Source organism: Entelurus aequoreus, linkage group LG06, assembly GCF_033978785.1.
Source record: "Entelurus aequoreus isolate RoL-2023_Sb linkage group LG06, RoL_Eaeq_v1.1, whole genome shotgun sequence".
Taxonomy (NCBI): domain Eukaryota; kingdom Metazoa; phylum Chordata; class Actinopteri; order Syngnathiformes; family Syngnathidae; genus Entelurus; species Entelurus aequoreus.
This window is the reverse complement of record NC_084736.1, coordinates 9,868,634-9,888,633: the sequence shown is the minus strand read 5'-3', so window position 1 is coordinate 9,888,633 and position 20,000 is coordinate 9,868,634. Positions and strand designations below refer to the sequence as shown.

At 37.1% G+C, this 20,000-nt stretch overlaps 1 protein-coding gene across 2 annotated transcripts in view; it reads right to left on the bottom strand.

The window, feature by feature from the left end:
• Positions 1–1,345: 1,345 nt before the first annotated feature.
• The window catches only part of LOC133651820 (UNC93-like protein MFSD11), a 23,774-nt gene continuing 5,119 nt past the window's right edge, over positions 1,346–20,000 (bottom strand). Inside the window, exons 5-13 of one of the 2 annotated variants that reach the window (XM_062049971.1) lie at positions 19,507–19,603; positions 12,944–13,002; positions 12,696–12,840; positions 9,945–9,994; positions 9,811–9,876; positions 9,613–9,738; positions 9,366–9,540; positions 5,645–5,780; positions 1,348–1,973 (exon numbers count right to left, since the gene is read on the bottom strand). In XM_062049971.1, coding sequence (XP_061905955.1) covers positions 1,824–1,973; positions 5,645–5,780; positions 9,366–9,540; positions 9,613–9,738; positions 9,811–9,876; positions 9,945–9,994; positions 12,696–12,840; positions 12,944–13,002; positions 19,507–19,603 — 1,004 coding nt within the window. In that variant the 3' untranslated portion in view covers positions 1,348–1,823. Of the gene's footprint in view, positions 1,974–5,644; positions 5,781–9,365; positions 9,739–9,810; positions 9,877–9,944; positions 9,995–12,695; positions 12,841–12,943; positions 13,003–19,506; positions 19,604–20,000 lie in introns of both variants that reach the window. The other variant, XM_062049970.1, reaches the window with a different exon arrangement.

The window sequence follows — 20,000 nt, the reverse complement described above, 5'->3', positions numbered from 1 at the left end:
ATGATTCTCCAAGTATTCCAGGAATCTCTCACGTACCCCGCAGCAATGGTTCCATCAGGGCAGCCAGGCTCCCCCGAACCTCTTTTCCTTGTCGAAAAGACTGTGTCAATTGCGTCGAGAGTCCAGTTGATCAAATTCATTTTGATGTTTAGATTTGAGGACAGCTCAAGAAAAGAGGCTTCAAAATAGTTCAGACAAGACAAAAAACAAAGAGAGCAAGCAGGGAAGGAGGGAGCGGAGAAAGATGCGACCGCCCTCACCAGAGGCAAGACAGAAAATATATATATATATATATATATATATATATATGTAAAATTAGATGTATATATATATATATATATATATATATATATATATATATATATATATATATATATATATATATATGTATATATATACACACACACATACGTGTGTATAAGTATAATTTCTTATGCATTTTGATTATTTTTTACACATGCTGTAAAAAAAAAATCTTAAAATTTTACAGTAAAAAACTCAGGCGCCAGAATTTTACTGTAAAATTTGCTGTGTTTTTTGCAACATATAAATAAATGAAATGAAAAACAGAACTCCCTGTTTTTTTTACGATAAAAAATCTACGGTTAATTTTATAGGTTTTTAATGTATATGGAAAAAACGTACTAAAGTTGTTTTCTATGTAAAAAAAAAAAAAAAAGTCACTAGAATTTTACAGTGTAACTTGCTTTTTTTAATCATTTATATTCATTTCAACAAAGAAAATGTTTTGGAATGTATGATAGAATAATATTTTGTTGCATTATTCAATAATATTAAAATGTTGCATGCAGTACATGTATTTTTAATGTCGAAATGGAAAGAAAAAATACATTTAGTAGGAATAGTTTAAATTATTTATTAAATCATCATTTCGAGGGCTTCAATTTGACACAGGCGACCTACAAAATAAGCTAAACAAGTTAACATGCTAATTTTAGCATGCTAGCTGTAGTGGCATGCTAATGTTAGCATGCTAGCGGCATTTTGACTTTGTAACGGTGGAAATCGTTTGAGAAATGTAAAAGCAGTGAATCTTACAAATAAGCGTTTCAGCATTCACACAATTTTTCAGAATAAAAATAAATGACTTACCAAACCCTGCGATGAGGTGGCGACTTGTCCAGGGTGTGACCCGCCTTCCGCCCGAATGCAGCTGAGATGGGCTCCAGCACCCCCCGCGACCCCAAAAGGGACAAGCGGTAGGAAAATGGATGGACTTGCCAAACCTTTAATCATAGCACGCCTTCATCCCCCGTTCTTCTCACGGCCACTAGAGGGCACAGTTGCATGGTAACAGCATTGGTGTGTCAAAATAAATCCAGGAAGTGCATTATTATATGAAACAATTAGCTTTATTTTCCATAAAAATGTGATTTTGGCTTGTTAGTAGTGCTTTTAAATAAACAGTGTGTGAGTTTTCAAATGTTAAGACTCAATAATGTACAAAACGGAGACCAGAGATTGTCAAAGCGCTCCTATTCTGAGAAATATTTGATAGTAAAAAAAAAAAAAAAGATGAGCTATAAAAGCAATAAGGTGACAGTTTAAGATGCATATAAAATATTTCCAAAAAAGTGGTCAGACCTGAGCTGAGGGTGAATGCAAAAGTGGTCATAAATGTTAGAAAGCGTGTGTAGTGTTAATGAACTGTGATCACGGGTGATGCGGGTGATGTCACGCCGTCTGCAAATATGCAAAGTACCCGCGAGGCTCCTGCGGGGGTGAGGATGACGAGGGAAATAACGCGTAGTTTAACTGCATTGGCGAACAAATTAACGCTTTTGTGTTTTTTTCCAAACTTGTTATTCCAGCGGCTCTGCGGTGAAGTTGTACATACGCTCCACCATAAAGAAGCAGAGGGTGCCGCCGAAGCCCAGGATGACCATGAGGAGGAGCTGCCACGTTAGCATCATGTCGCCGCTGTAGAAGAACGCCAATGCTGCGAAAACAGACTGAGGGAATGGGGTTGGGGGACAGTTTTTACTTTGAAAACAATCATAACGCAACTTTTGATTCACTACACTGCAAAAAGTGAAATCTGAGTAAGATGAAATATCTCAAATAAGGGTGATGTTTGCTTATTTTCTGTCTGATAAGATCATTATTCTCACTAAGCAGATTTTATGTTAGTATTTTACTTGTTTTAAGGGTTTTGGTTAGGGATGTCCGATAATGGCTTTTTTGCCGATATCGTCCAACTCTTAATTACCGATACCGATATATACAATCGTGGATTTAACACATTATTATGCCTAATTTAGACCACCAGGTATGGTGAAGATAAGGTCCTTCTTTTTTTTTTAAATAATAAAAGAAGATAAATAAATTAAAAACATTTTCTTGAATAAAAAAGAAAGTACAACAATATAAAAAACAGTTACATACAAAACTAGTAATGAATGAAAATTATTAAAATGAACTGTTAAAGGTTAGTACTATTAGTGGAGCAGCAGCACGCACAATCATGTGTGCTTACGGACTGTATTCCTTGCAGACTGTATTGATATATATTGATATATAATGTAGGAACCAGAATATTAATAACAGAAAGAAACAACCCTTTTGTGTGAATGGGGGAGGGAGGTTTTTTGGGTTGGTGCACTAATTGTAAGTGTATCTTGTGTTTTTTATGTTGATTTAATAAAAAAAAAACAACGATACCGATAATAAAAAAAACGATACCGATAATTTCCGATATTACATTTTAAAGCATTTATCAGCCGATATTATCGGACACCTCTAGTTGTTTCTTTCTGTTATTAATATTCTGGTAGGTTCCTACATTATATATCAATATATATCAATACAGTCTGCAAGGGATACAGTCCGTAAGCACACATGATTGTGCGTGCTGCTGGTCCACTAATAGTACTAACCTTTAACAGTTAATTTTACTCATTTTCATTAATTACTAGCTTCTATGTAACTGTTTTTATATTGTTGTACTTTCTTTTTTATTCAAGAAAATGTTTTTATTTTATTTATCTTATTTTATTTTATTAATTTTTTAAAAAAGGACCTTATCTTCACCATATCTGGTTGTCCAAATTAGGCATAATAATGTGTTAATTCCACGACTGTATATATCGATATCGGTAATTGCCATTATCGGACAACCCTTTTGTGTGAATGAGTGTAAATGGGGGAGGGAGGTTTTTTGGGTTGGTGCACTAATTGTAAGTGTATCTTGTGTTTTTTATGTTGATTTAATAAAAAAAATTGAAAAAACGATACCGATCATTTCCGATATTACATTTTAAAGCATTTATCGATATTATCGGACATCTCTAGTTTTGGTCCTAAATGATCTCAGTAAGATATTACAGCTTGTTGCTGAGATTTGATGACCTATATTGAGTAAAACATGCTTGAAACTAGAATATCAACTGTTGCAAAGCTGTGTCATCAACACTCACAAGTATACAACTACTTTTTTAAAGTAATAATTTCTTATTTCAAGCATGAAAAAAAAAAAAATCATGACTTTGACACAATTGTGTCTCATAATTAAAACGGATGACAGCCAAATGGACTTTGCTGTTTTATTTCCAATGAAACAATAGAAAATACGTACTCGTATAGTAGTAGAGTTGGCACAGTACAGTAAACTGACTGTTAACATTTAAACATTTCACATTTCTAACAATTTTGAACAGAAATAGTTCATGCACATTCAGATAAATTCTACAAAATTACAATGAAAAAAATTTTGGCCGGGGGTCGGGCTGTATATATGCGCACTAATTGACAGAAAGAGCACGCACTTGGCGCGATGATGTCATGTTATCCATGGAAAAATGCATTTTTAGACAATATGATTTGCCTGAGCGGCTAGGAGACCCCGAGAGTAACAAGCGGTTGCCTTGTTGCCTTTCCATTAAGAACAATAAATTAGTTTTTAGTATAAGTTTGCTGGTTTGAAGAAATGTAATGCCGAGCGCATATCATTATGTCAAGATAATGGCACTAGCATTTACTTCATTTAAGAATATTTTTCAACATATTGAGCAAAAAGGTCTCTATTTTTTTCTACCAAGAAAAGTGCACTTGTTATTAGTGAGAATATACTTATTTTAAGGTATTTTTGGGTTCATTGAAGTTAGCTAATTTTTAGATATGTCCGATAAAACGGCCTGCCGATAAATGCTTTAAAATTAAATATCGGAAATTATCGGTACCGTTTTTTTAATGATCTGTATCGGGTTTTTATTTTTTTATATTTTATTAAATCAACATAAAAAACACAAGATACACTTACAATTAGTGCACCAACCCAAAAAACTTCCCTCCCCCATTCACACAAAAGGGTTGTTTCTTTCTGTTATTAATATTCTGGTAGGTTCCTACATTATATATCAATATATATCAATACAGTCTGCAAGGGATACAGTCCGTAAGCACACATGATTGTGCGTGCTGCTGGTCCACTAATAGTATTAACCTTTAACAGTTAATTTTACTCATTTTCATTAATTACTAGTTTCTATGTAACTGTTTTTATATTGTTTTACTTTCTTTTTCATTCAAGAAAATGTTTTTAATTTATTTATCTTATTTTTTTATATTTTTTAAAAAGGACCTTATCTTCACCATACCTGGTTGTCCAAATTAGGCATAATAATGTGTTAATTCCACGACTGTATATATCGGTATCGGTAATTAAGTGTTGGACAATATCGGAATATCGGATATCTGCAAAAAAGCCATTATCGGACATCCCTACTCACAAGTATAAAACTACTTTTTTAAAGTAATAATTTCTTATTTCAAGCATGAAAAAAAAAAAAATCATGACTTTGACACAATTGTGTCTCATAATTAAAACGGATGACAGCCAAATGGACTTTGCTGTTTTATTTCCAAGTAAACAATAGAAAACACGTACTCATATAGTAGTACAGTTGGCACAGTACAGTAAACTGACTGTTAATATTTAAACATTTAACATTTCTAACAATTTTGAACAGAAATAGTTCATGCACATTCAGATAAATTCTTCAAAGTTACAATGAAAACATTTTTGGCCGGGCTGTATATATGCGCACTAATTGACTGAAAGAGCACGCACTTGGCGCGATGATGTCATGTTATCCATGGAAAAATGCATTTTTAGACAATATGATTTGCCTGAGCGGCTAGGAGACCCCGAGAGTAACAAGCGGTTGTCTTGTTGCCTTTCCATTAAGAACAATAAATTAGTTTTTAGTATAAGTTTGCTGGTTTCAAGAAATGTAATGCCGAGCGCATATCATTATGTCAAGATAATGGCACTAGCATTTACTTCATTTAAGAATATTTTTCAACATATTGAGCAAAAATGTCTCTTTTTTTTCTACCAAGAAAAGTGCACTTGTTATTAGTGAGAATATACTTATTTTAAGGTATTTTTAGGTTCATTGAAGTTAGCCAATTTTACTTGTTTTGGAAAGTCTTGACAAGCCGAATTTTCTTGTTCTATTGGCAGATAATTTTGCTTAGTTCAAATAAAATACCCCTCATTTTTGTATATTTTCTTTCTTGTTTTTGAACACTGACTTTTTGCAGTGCAAGTGGGTGTTTTTCATTTGTTTTGACACGATTTTGTCCCCGCCCCCTTTTTTTTTACCTTCTTTGCGACAATTACCTGGATGAATTTGAAGATGGCGAAGGCGGGCGTGCTGTGCTCCATGTACACGCATCCTAAGATGCTGTAGAGCTGCGTGTTGAAACAGCTGTCTCCCAGGCCCAGCAGGAAGCTGCACAGCAGGACGATGGGCACGCTGCGGCACAAGGACATCGCTCGTTAGGCCAGTGTTTTTCAAACTTTTTTGAGCCGAGGCACATTTTTTTGCGTTGAAAAAAAGTCCGGAGGAACACCACCAGCAAAAATCATTAAAAAACGAAACTCAGTTGACGGTAAAAAGTCGTTGTCACAATTGTTGGATATGACTTTAAAGCATAACCAAGCATGCATCAATATAGCTCTTGTCTCAAAGTAGGTGTACTGTCACCACCTGTCACATCACACCCTGACTTATTTGGAGTTTTTTGCTGTTTTCCTGTGTGTAGTGTTTTAGTTCTTGTCTTGCGCTCCTATTTTGGTGGCTTTTTCTCTTTTTTTGTTATTTTCCTGTATCAGTTTCATGTCTTCCTTTGAGCGATATTTCCCGCATCTACTTTGTTTTAGCAATCAAGAATATTTCAGTTGTTTTCATCCTTCTTTGTGTGGACATTGTTGATTGTCATGTCATGTTCAGATGTACTTTGTGGACGCCGTCTTTGCTCCACAGTAAGTCTTTGCTGTCCTCCAGCATTCTGTTTTTGTTTACTTTGTAGCCAGTTCGGTTTTAGTTTCGTTCTGCATAGCCTTCCCTAAGCTTCAATGCCTTTTCTTAGGGGCACTCACCTTTTCTTTATTTTTGGTTTAAGCATTAGACACCTTTTTACCTGCACGCTGCCTCCCGCTGTTTCCGACATCTACAAAGCAATTAGCTACCGGCTGCCACCTACTGATATGGAAGAGTATTACACGGTTACTCTGCCGAGCTCTAGACAGCACCGACACTCAACAACAACACATCATTTGCAGACTATAATTACTGGTTTGCAAAAAATATTTTTAACCCAAATAGGTGAAATTACATAATCTCCCACGGCACACCAGACTGTATCCCGCAAAGAAACACTGCGTTAGGCCATGTTAGCCTCCGAAAATGTCAGGCAAAAGGTGAAAAATATTGTTTGGAAGTGTAGAAACCCACCTGAAAATGCACTCTTATTCCATTACTTTGTTCAATACAATGGAAGAATCTATCTAGCTAATCAAACACACTTCTTTACTCAACTACAGAGAGTACCAGACATATGTTATGTCTGGTATGTCTTACCTTATTTGTGCAAAAACTTATTTTTAAAAACAAAACCCCCAAACCAGTGAAGTTGGCACGTTGTGTAAATGGTAAATAAAAACAGAATACAATGATTTGCAAATCCTTCTCAACTTATATTCAATTGAATAGACTGCAAAGACAAGATACTTAAAGTTGGAACTGAGAACCTTAATTTATTTTTTTGCAATTATTAGCTCATTTGGAATTTGATGCCTGCAACATGTTTCAAAAAAGCTGGCACAAGTGGCAAAAAAGACAGAGAAAGTTGAGGAATGCTCATCAAACACTTATTTGGAACGTCCCACAGGTGAACAGGCTAATTGGGAACAGGTGGGTGCCATGATTGGGTATAAAAGAACCTTTAATGAAATGCTCAGTCATTCACAAACAAGGATGGGGCGAGGGTCACCACTTTGTGAACAAATGCGTGAGCAAATTGTCGAACAGTTTAAGAACAACATTTCTCAACGGGAATTCACCATCTACGGTCCGTAATATCATCAAAAGGTTCAGAGAATCTGGAGAAATCACTGCACGTAAGCGATGATATTACAGACTTTCGATCCCTCAGGCGGTACTGCATCAAAAAGCGACATCAGTGTGTAAAGGATATCACCACATGGGCTCAGGAACACTTCCGAAAACCACTGTCAGTAACTACAGTTGGTCGCTACATCTGTAAGTGCAAGTTAAAACTTTACTACGCAAAGAGAAAGCCATTTATCAACAACACCCAGAAACGCCGCCGGCTTCGCTGGGCCCGAGCTCATCTAAGACGGACTGATGCAAAGTGGAAAAGTGTTCTGTGGTCTGACGAGTCCACATTTCAAATTGTTTTTGGAAACTGTGGACGTGGTGTCCTCTGGACAAAAGAGGAAAAGAACCATCCGGATTGTTCTAGGCGCAAAGTGGAAAAGCCAGCATCTGTGATGGTATGGGGGTGTATTAGTGCCCAAGACATGGGTAACTTATACATCTGTGAAGGCGCCATTAATGCTGAAAGGTACATACAGGTTTTGGAGCAACATATGTTGCCATCCAAGCAACGTAATCATGGGCGCCCCTGCTTATTTCAGCAAGACAATGCCAAGCCACGTGTTACAACAGCGTGGCTTCGTAGTAAAAGAGTGCGGGTACTAGACTGGCCTGCCTGTAGTCCAGACCTGTCTCCCATTGAAAATGTGTGGCGCATTATGAAGCCTAAAATACCACAAGGGAGACCCCCGGACTGTTGAACAACTTAAGCTGTACATCAAGCAAGAATGGGACAGAATTCCACCCGAGAAGCTTCAAAAATGTGTCTCCTCAGTTCCCAAACGTTTACTGAGTGTTGTTAAAAGGAAAGGCCATGTAACACAGTGGTAAAAATGCCTCTCTGCCAACTTTTTTGCAATGTGTTGCTGCCATTAAATTCTAAGTTAATGATTATTTGTAAAAAAAAAAAAAAGGAAGTTTGCAGTCTATTCAATTGAATATAAGTTGAAAAGCAGTGTTTCCCACACATTCATTTATTTGTGGCGGCCCGCCATGAAAGAATTACGTCCGCCACAAATAAAACATTTTTTTAAAAATGTATTTATTTATTTATTTATTTATTTTTTGTCCTGTCCAGCTTCTCAGGCAAATCATATAGTTGATGTAGATGCCCATATAGGCTGTTCAGATTTACTTGACAAAAGAGAAGTGTAGGATACTTCTCTTGTTGCCTTATTTGTATTTGACCACTACTGTTTTCTGTTTATTTGTTACTGACTGTGGCAGGACACCTCTGCCTCTGTTTCACTTTATGTTGCTGGTAAATAATATGGTTGTAGTAGTAGGCTAAAGTTAAATTATTTAGTATGCACTAATTAAAGGGGCAGAGCTTTAAGAGACATTTTAGCTTTTATATTTTATAAGATATATTTTTTGTAAGAACCACAATTAATAAATATATTTCAGTGAATAACTTATTGTTCAAATCTGTATATAAATATGTACATAAAGTTATATTGTAAAATGGATGGATGGATGGATGTTTAAAACAAAACTGTTATTATTAATTAGTAAGTATACATTTTTTGAGCCTTTTTAGAGAAAATCATATCATTGTAGTAAATTATGCAAATTACTCGATTATGTCATGGTGACCACGCCCATAACCACGCCCATAGCCACGCCCCCACCACAACCAGGTATCTTGGCAGTTTATGGGAAACTGAAAAGGATTTGCAAATCATTGTATTCTGTTTTTATTTACCAACCCTATGTTGCTGAGTGCCAAGCAGGGAGGTTATGGGTCCCATTTTTATAGTCTTTGGTATGACTCGGCTGGGATTTGGACAAATTTCACCACATCTAGTGTGTGTGTGACAATCATTGGTACTTTAATCTTAATTTACACAACGTGCCAACTTCACTGGTTTTGGGTTTTGTAATATTTAGTCAACAAATGCTACGGTTTGGAAGCTTTACAGATGCCACATCTATTTATACCTTGGAGTCAGAAAGGGGCTCTTCTGGGTGACGGTGTGGAACACGACGGGAGCGTCATCGGGAATGTTGAGGAAGATGAGATAGAAGGCTACGAAATGAACCACCATTCCCAGGAAGACCACCGAAGTGCGCCGGAAGCGATTGTTCTTGCACATCAATCCGAACAAGCCCCCGCCTGGCGAGAAAAACAAGCACTCGTACGAGTCTTGACAGCACCTCTGTGACTGGTGGGTGGGATGGACCTTACCGACGATTTCGCCCACGCCCACCATGATGCCGGAGATCCCGATGAGGCCTTTCGCCGCCTCTCCGAACTGCGCGGTCGCTCCGATGCATGTTCCGTACACGCCGCTGTAGAAAGACAGCTCCAGGCCTGCGAGGAGGATAAGCTTCGGGAAAGTCACAACAGGAGGCGGAGCTTAGCGCGTTGAACGCGGCCACTCACCGCTGTAGGCCATGCTGGGACTCAGGAGGAGGATGGTTTTGGTCTTCACCAGCTGCAGAATGGTCTCTGAGGAGGAACACTTCCAGCTTTATTCCTATTTCTATTAGCATTGTTTATGTGCACTTTAAACTCACGAATGTCCGCCTTGATCTCTTGCAGGGCCGTGGTCGCTCTGTGCCTGTACCTGAACATACCAAAAACTACAATTTAAAAAGTACAGTCCGATATCTCTAACCAGCAAATCTAAAATGAGCCTCTATATGAAGTATGTCCTGCAAAAAGGCAAGTGAAAGATTCATTATATGACAAAAACACGCTGCTAATTTTGAGAACAGCATTGTAAATAGAAAAAAAAAAGAGGGAGTGAACCGTTGTTTTAGGAACCTACTGCAAAAATTATTATATAACAAAAAAAACGCTCGTCAAAGATCATCTATATGACAGGATCATTGTTGTGTTTAAGGATCTACTATACTGCAAAAACACTGGCCAAAGATCCTCGGAATGACAGGAAAACTGCTGTTTTTAAGGTTCTAACTTAAAAAAAAACACTGGCCAAAGATCCTCTATGTGACAGGAAAACTGCTGGTTTTAAGGTTCTAATTTAAAAAAAAAAAACACTGGCCAAAGATCCTGTGAATGACAGGAAAACTGCTGTTTTTAAGGCTCTAATTAAAAAAAAAAACACTGGCCAAAGATCCTCTGAATGACAGGAAAACTGCTGTTTTTAAGGCTCTAATTAAAAAAAAAAAAAAAACACTGGCCAAAGATCCTCTGAATGACAAGAAAACTGCTGTTTTTAGGGTTCTAATAAAAACAAAAAACACTGGCCAAAGATCTTCTGAATGACAGGAAAACTGCTGTTTTTAAGTTTCTAAAAAAATAAAAAATAAAACAATGGCCAAAGATCCTCTATGTGACAGGATCTTGCTGCCTTTTTTAAGGTTCTAATAAATAAATAAAAACACTGACCAAAGATCCTCTGGATGACAGGAAAAGTTCCGTTTTTAAGGTTCTAATTAAAAAAAAAAAAAAACACTGGCCAAAGATCCTCTTAATGACAGGAAAACTGATGTTTTTAAGGTTCTAATAAAAAAAAATCTACTGGCCAAAGATCCTCTGAATGACAGGAAAACTGATGTTTTTAAGGTTCTAATTTAAAAAAAAAAACACTGGCCAAAGATCCTCTGAATGACAGAAAAACTGCTGTTTTTAAGGTTCTAATAAACATTTCAAATAAAACACTGGCCAAAGATCCTCTATGTGACAGTAGCCTGCTGCATTTTTAAGGTTCTAATTTAAAAAAACACTGACCAAAGATACTCTGAATGACAGGAAAACTGCTGTTTTTAAGGTTCTAATTTAAAAAAACACACTGGCCAAAGATCCTCTATGTGACAGGAAAACTGCTGTTTTTAAGGTTCTAATAAAAAATAAAAGACACTGGCCAAAGATTCCTCTGAATGACAGGAAAACTGCTGTTTTTAAGGTTGTAATAAAATAAAAACACCGTTCAAAGATACTCTGAATGACAGGAAAATTGCTGTTTTTAAGGTTCTAATTAAAAAAACACATTGGCCAAAGATTCTCTGAATGACAGGAAAACTGCTGTTTTTAAAGTTCTAATATAAAAAAAATCACTGGCCAAAGATTCTCTGAATGACAGGAAAACTGTAGTTTTAAGGTTCTAATTAAGAAAAACACTGGCCAAAGATCCTCTATGTGACAGGAAAACAGCTGTTTTTAAAGTTCTAATTAAAAAAAAACACTGGCCAAAGATTCCCCTGAATGACAGGAAAACTACTGTTTTTAAGGTTTTAATTTTTTTTTTAAATAACATTGGCCAAAGATCCTCTATGTGACAGGAAAACTGCTGTTTTTAAGGTTCTAGTAAAAAAAACACTGGCCAAAGATTCCTCTGAATGACAGGAAAACTGCTGTTTTTAAAGTTCTAATTTAAAAAAAAAACACTGGCCAAAGATCCTCTATGTGACAGGAAAACTGCTGTTTTTAAGGTTCTAATTAAGAAAAACACTGGCCAAAGATCCTCTATGTGACAGGAAAACAGCTGTTTTTAAGGTTCTAATTTTTAAAAAAAAACACTGGCCAAAGATCCTCTGAATGACAGGAAAAGTTCAGTTTTTAAGGTTCTAATTTTTTTTTAAAACCACTGGCCAAAGATCCTCTATGTGACAGGAAAACTGCTGTTTTTAAGGTTCTAATTTAAAAAAAAAACACTGGCCAAAGATCCTCTGAATGACAGGAAAAGTTCAGTTTTTAAGGTTCTAATTTTTTTTTTTTTTAAACACTAGCCAAAGATCCTCTATGTGACAGGAAAACTGCTGTTTTTAAGGTTCTAATTTAAAAAAAAAACACACACTGGCCAAAGATCCTCTATGTGACGGGATCCAGCTGCTGTTTTTACGGACTTACACCAAAAATGCTTGTCAAATATATTTTATATGACAAGAAAACTCAGTTGTTAGTAAAGATTTCAAAATAAAAGCTCGTCAAAGATCCTCTACATACCGGTGACGCTGCAGTTTTTAAGAACCTAATACAAAAATGCTCGTCAAAGATCCTCTACATGACAGGAACACTGTTGTTTTGAGGACCTACTGCAAAAACACCGGCCAAAGACACTTCAAGATCTAAAAAAAATACTTATCAAAGATCCTCTAAATAACAGGAGTGTGCTGCTGTTTGGAAGGCCCTACTTGAAACATGTTTGTAAAAGACCCTTAATGTAACAGGAACACTGCTGTTTGTAAAAATCTATGACAAAAATGGTCTATAAGACAGGTGCGGTGTGCTGTTTTTAGGAAACCGCTGCAAAGAGGACATGCATCATCATGAAGGTCATTATGGAATGGAGGAGCACTTACACCAAATGTGATGAGAGCAAGGACACTCCTTCCTCCTCAGAAAGGACCTCCTCTTGAGGAGGAGAACTCCTGAGCACCAGGAAGCACAAAGTCCCCACCACAGAAGCCACCACCATGGAGAGGAAAATGTTCTTTCTACTGCTGTCTGACAGCAGAAAATCAACACATATTAACATATGTCGGCAAACTTTTTATTATCTTGCTTCTCTATTCCAACCATTACGGTAATTTTTGTTCCCTTTACACACCTGGTATTTCTGTCCTTCCATTCCAGTCCAGGTAAATGTACAGATTGCCAAACAACATGCTGGAATTGACAAAAAGGACAAGGAAATTATTGCAAAAAATAAAATGCTTTGAATAAAAACATATATATTAAAAATATAATTTCTTAAAAGTTGTGAAATTATATTTTTATTCTTAGTTTTTTGCCATTTCCTCATTCATCTTTATGAAAGATGGCATTTGAATGTTTTGAAGAAACAATCATAGCTGATTTGAACAATTCTGCCTGACATTTTAGAGACAAATCTCTAATTCAAGATTGTCAGGTTCAAACACTGATGACATCTATTAAACAAGACAAGAAGCAAAGAATCAAACAGAGACAGAATTAAATTTGGACTCAATTGAGGAGAGACGACGTCGACCTGTAACCTCTTACAGCAGACCTGGGCATTCTGCGGCCCGCGGGCCACATCCGGCCCTTTGCACGTCCCTGTCCGGCCCGCGTGAGGCCAATCATAAATTACAAAATAAATTTTAAAAAGTATTTACAGTATGTCGAGTGTGCAATACAATGGTGCTGCTTTTGTTTTGAAAAGCGTTATTTGTATCACTTCCGTGTGGACGTAAGTGAGTGAATGTGAACAGCTGCAATCACAAATTACAAAATAAAGTTGAAAAGACATCTACGTCGTGCGCGCAATACAACTGTGCTGCTTTTATTTTGAAAAGTGTTATTTGCGGGCGTATGTCCGTGTATACCCTGTGAGTGAAGGTGCACAGCGACAAGTTTACACCCGAGACACTAAAAAGAGAAAAGTTGATGAGGAATGGCGTGTTTTCAACAAGACATGGACTGCCAAGCAACGTTCCCTCTAAGGTGCGCGCCTGCGCAATTGCGCACTGCTCAAGCGTCCTCTGCGCACAGCAAATATATGCCGCGCACCAAATCAAACCCATCTGAATTCTAAACAAAATAAACACATTTATTCTGTGTCATTTTGCAATGCAACTTTGAGTGACAGTGACAACAAGCGGCCCTAACGGTGTTCGTCAACACCGTTCAATTATTGTAACGTCTATCGAGATGCTTCGAGGCCAGGAATTATATCGATCACTTTATTGAGCAAAACTGTTTATATTCGGCCATAACCACACCAAAAACATGAGTAAAACACTCCTATCTCGAAAAACTAGTCATTTTCTGCGTACAAACCAGGCCAAAACCAACCTGTCATCTGTCACCAACACGCATGCCACCAAACCACTGGTGCGTTTATGGCCACACAAAAAGTCGGACAACTCAAACACCACACAAAGTTACACTATGACTCCTCAGTCATACGTGTGCTTATTTTACTGTCATTTATTATTAATGTTAATTTATTGATATTAATCATGGAATGCTGTTACTAGAGAAAGTTACAGGAATGCACACTTCATCCTATGCTTACATTTCATTGTGCAACATGAGGATGTTTAAGGGCAACTAAATGTGATCTCTGAAAGGGGTACAAATGATTTCCGAAGCAGTGCTTTTGGTATAAAGTTAAGTTAGGTTAAATGAAAGAATTATTATTATTAATTATTATTATTATTATTATTTATCTTACTGTATATATCAAAAATAATATTGACCAAAACTTAATTGAAATATTGTCGATGTGGCCCTCCAGCAGTGCTCGGGTTGCTCATGCGGCCCCCGGTAAAAATTAATTGCCCACCCCTGTCTTACAGTGTGTTAGCACGTTCTGACAAAAAAGGTTTACGTCTCCTCCTTTATTTGGACACTCCCTATTTACACAACAACAGATGTCTCAACACAGGTCACATTGAAGACAAAAGAAGAAGATGCCTCAGGCTTGGGCTCGTCCAGGATTCGGCTTGAGCAGGTCTTCGATGACAATAGATAACCCCCATCCCGTCTCCTCCCATCGTACACAATGGAATTTTCCAAGCCTTTGCTTGGTGCAACAAAGACAGCCTCTTGTCTGTTCATTGGGAACTCAGAACGGAAAGTTTTTTGATAATTTACATACAATTTTTCTGACAAAGATGCTTGAAGGCCTACTGAAAGCCACTACTACCGATCACGCAGTCTGATAGTTTATATATCAATGATGAAATCTTAACATTGCAACACATGCCAATACCTTATTGGCACTTTTAAAGTGCAATTTTAAATTTCCCGGGGAACTTCCAGTTCAAAACGCCTTTGGAGGATGACGTATGCGCGTGACGTCGCGAGGTCCACGGAAGTGTTTGGACCCTTTTGGACACAATACAAACAGCTCTGTTTTCTTCGACAAAATTCCACAGTATTCTGGACATCTGTGTTGGTGAATCTTTTGCAATTTGCTTAATGAACAATGGAGGCTGCAAAGAAGAACGTTGTAGGTGGGATCGGTGTATGCTGCTGGCTGTAGCAACACAACAAGGAGGACTTTGTTGGATAGCAGACGCGCTAGCGGCGAACTCACCTTGACTTCCTACGTCTCCGGGCCGCCGACCGCATCGTCGATCGCAGGAACGCAGGTGAGCACGGGTGTTGATGAGCTGAGGAGGGCTGGCTGGCGTAGATGGAGCGCTAATGTTTTTATCATAGCTCTGACGAGGTCCCGTTGTTAAGTTAGCGTCGTTAGCAACAGCATTGCTAGGCTTCGACAGGCGTCGAATACACATTAACCGTGTATTTACATGTCCAGTGTTTGGTTCGGTGTCTCCTGATAGTAGTATTGTTGATCTTCTGTCTATCCTTCCAGTCAGGGATTTATTTATTTTGTTTCTATCTGCATTTGAGACAGATGCTATCACGTTAGCTCATGCTAAAGAGCTTCGTCGATGTATTGTCGTGGAGATAAAAGTCACTGTTAATGTCCATTTCGCCTTCTCGACTCTCATTTTCAAGAGGATATAGTATCCGAGGTGGTTTAAAATACAAATCCGTGATCCACAATAGAAAAAGGAGAGAGTGTGGATTCCAATGAGCCAGCTTGTACCTAGGTTACGGTCAGAGCGAAAAAAGATATCTCTTGAACTGCATTCTAGTCTGTCACTCTAACGTTCCTCATCCACGAATCGTTCATCCTCGCTCAAATTAATGGGGTAATCGTCACTTTCTCGCTCCTAATATCTCTCGCTCCATTGTAAACAACGGGGAATTGTGAGCAGCACTACCGCTTGTGACGTCACGCTACTTCCGGTAGGGGCAAGGTTTTTTTTTATCAGCGAGCAAAAGTTGCGAACTTTATCGTCGATTTTCTCTACTAAATCCTTTCAGCAAAAATATGGCAATATCGCGAAATGATCAAGTATGACACATAGAATGGATCTGCTATTCCCGTTTAAATAAAAAAAATTCATTTCAGTAGGCCTTTAACGGATGATGCAATGGAGAGACGATAGAATCCAAATCAGAATTGTTTTCGAATGCTTCCGACAAACAACTTAGAGCTTGACCTTTAATTAAAGCGCTCCCGTTAGGACAATCAGCAAGACTTACGAGACGCTATTAGATTTGCTTTAATTTTTTTTTTTAAGAAAAAAGGTTTCATTTTATAACAGCAAATAATAAAGATGGCGATATGCATGAAAATAATTATTTGCCGTTATAAAATGAAACCTTATTTCTTTAAAAAAAAAAATAAAGCAAATCTAATAGCGTCTCGTTAGTCTTTCTGATTGTCCTAATGGGGGCGCTTTAGTTAAAGGTCAAGCTCTAAGTTGTTTGTCGGTAGCATTGGAAAAAATTCTAAAAGCTGATTTTCCCCCAGGGATCAATAAAGTACTTTCTATTCTATTCTATTATATTCTAAGTAGGACCAGAGCCGTGTAAAGAGACAGCCTGGCCAACTCAGTTTCAATGTTGGCCTCAAAATGGAGATCCTCAGGCCATACTCTCTCTGATTGGTTAAAAGCACCTCATGTGACTACAGGTCGCCATTTTGAGGCCAACTTTTTAAACCGAGTTGGCCATACTCTCTTCATACACGACTCTGAGTAGGACATTGAGGACAGATCTGATGAGAAATGTGAAATACAAATGATACAACACAATAATTTAAAGCTGCAACACAACTTTAATCTACAAAAGACGCAACTGATAACATAATTATAATGTGGGATTTTGATATCTATACGCCGTCAGTGGTATGATACCGATACTGATTAGCATTGGCGATTTTACAAAGCGATTTCAACACCTCCAAGTTTGTTAATGAAAACTACAACTAAGGTAAGTACATTGCTTAGAGTATTAACTGTATAAACTGCTCAGTAGCCTAGTGGTTAGAGTGTCCGCCCTGAAGTTCGGTAGGTCGTGAGTTCAAACCCCGGCCGAGTCATACCAAAGACTATAAAAATGGGACCCAAGGGTTGATCATTTAGGAGATCCTCGGGCCATACCCTCTCAAATTGGTTAAAAGCCCTTCATGTGACTAGAGGACACCATTTTGAGACCAACTTTTTAAACCGAGTTGGCCATACTCTCTTCATACACGACTCTGAGTAGGACATTGAGGACAGATCTGATGAGAAATGTGAAATACAAATGATACAACACAATATTTTAAAGCTGCAACACAACTTTAATCTACAAAAGACGCAACCAATAATATAACATTTGCCCTTTGAGACACTTGTGATTTAGGGCTATATAAATAAACATTGATTGATTGATAACATAATTATAATGGGGGATTTTGATATCTATATGAATACCTCGTCAGCGGTATGATAATGATACTGATTAGCATTGGCGATTTTTCAAGGCGATTTCAACACCTCCAAGTTTGTTAATGAAAACTACAACTAAGGTAAGTACATTGCTTAGAGTATTAACTGTATAAACCGCTCAGTGGTTAGAGTGTCCGCCCTGAGATCGGTAGGTCGTGAGTTCAAATCCCGGCCGAGTCATACCAAAGACTATAAAATTGGGACCCATTACCTCCCTGCTTGGCACTCAGCATCAAGGGTTGGAACCAAAAATGCTTCCCGGGCGCGGCCACCGCTGCTGCTCACTGCTCCCCTCACCTCCCAGGGGGTGATCAAGGGTGATGGGTCAAATGCAGAGAATAATTTCGCCACACCTAGTGTGTGTGTGACAAATATTTTTTTTAAAAGTATTAACACTTTGTTGTGCGCAACAGACAGCAAAGACGGAATTGATCAAAACACCATAAACTATACACCAGGGGTCACCAACGCGGTGCCCGCGGGCACCAGGTAGCCCGTAAGGACCAGATGAGTAGCCCGCTGGCCTGTTCTAAAAATAGCTCAAATAGCAGCACTTACCAGTGAGCTGCCTCTATTTTTTTAATTTTATTTATTTACTAGCAAGCTGGTCTCGCTTTGCCCAACATTTTTAATTCTAAGAGAGACAAAACTCAAACAGAATTTGAAAATCCAAGAAAATATTTTAAAGACTTGGTCTTCACTTGTTTAAATAAATTCATTAATTGTTTTACTTTGCTTCTTATAACTTTCAGAAAGACAATTTTAGAGAAAAAATACAACCTTAAAAATGATTTTAGGATTTTTAAACACATATACCTTTTTACCTTTTAAATTTCTTCCTCTTCTTTCCTGACAATTTGAATCAATGTTCAAGTATTTTTTTTTTATTATTATTGTAAAGAGTAATAAATACATTTTAATTTAATTCTTCATTTTAGCTTCTGTTTTTTCGACGAAGAATATTTGTGAAATATTTCTTCAAACTTATTATGATTAAAATTAAAAAAAAATATACTGGCAAATCTAGAAAATCTGTAGAATCAAATTTAAATCTTATTTCAAAGTCTTTTCAATTTCTTTAAAAAAAATTTGTTCTGGAAAATCTAGAAGAAATAATGATTTGTTTTTGTTAGAAATATAGCTTGGTCCAATTTGTTGTATATTCTAACAAAGTGTAGATTGGATTTTAACCTATTTAAAACATGTCATCAAAATTCTAAAATTAATCTTAATCAGGAAAAATTACTAATGATGTCCCATGCATTATTTTTTTTAATTTTTTCAAAAAGATTCGAATTAGCTAGTTTTTCTCTTCTTTTTTTCGGTTGAATTTTGAATTTTAAAGAGTCGAAATTGAAGAATTTAATAGTCATTTTTTTCGTGTTTTCTCCTCTTTTAAACCGTTCAATTAAGTGTAAATATCATTAATTATTAATAATAACATAGAGTTAAAGGTAAATTGAGCAAATTGGCTATTTCTGGCAATTTATTTAAGTGTGTCTCAAACTGGTAGCCCTTTGCATTAATCAGTACCCAAGAAGTAGCTCTTGGTTTCAAAAAGGTTGGTGACCCCTGCTATACACTAATGCCATGGAACTGCAATTGCAACTTAATGTCATACCTGCAAATGAGACTCAGAAATGTGATAATAAAACAAGATATAACAACTGGACAGCAGTTATCATCATCAGCTCATTTTGAAATGTTGAAAAAAAGATTTTACTATCAAAAACTATTTATATTTATTATCACACACAAAAGTACCAAAAATTGGTATTGATTCGGTTCAAATATGAATGGTACCCATCGCCTAATATGAATGTATGACCAAAGTGGTGGGCCACTACTGTACCTGCACTGTAACAGAGCCCAGAACATCCCGGTGTTCCTGTTGATGGTGGCAGCCTCCGAGTTCTCCACCAGGAAAAGTCCTTGAGCCGTCCACAGCACTGCAGGGGAGACATTTAAATAAATAAAACGACAATTTATTTTTATCGGTTTAAATGCAAGCACACGCACGCACACGCACACGCGCACGTGCCACCTAGTCATGTTTAATCTTTCTCAACGCTACTTCCAATTTTGACACGTGCGGAGGTGGCCTGGTATTAATCCGTCACATCCCACTCAAATGTGATCCATGAATGTGAACGTCACGCCAAATTAAACCTGGAATCGTCTCTCATATTTAGTAAAAATGTTGTATATTATTACCTTATTACATATATAAACCTACACATTATATATATATACATATATAAATATATATATGCAGCTGAGATAGGCTCCAGCGACCCCCCGCGACCCCAAAAGGGACAAGCGGTAGAAAATGGATGGATGGATGGA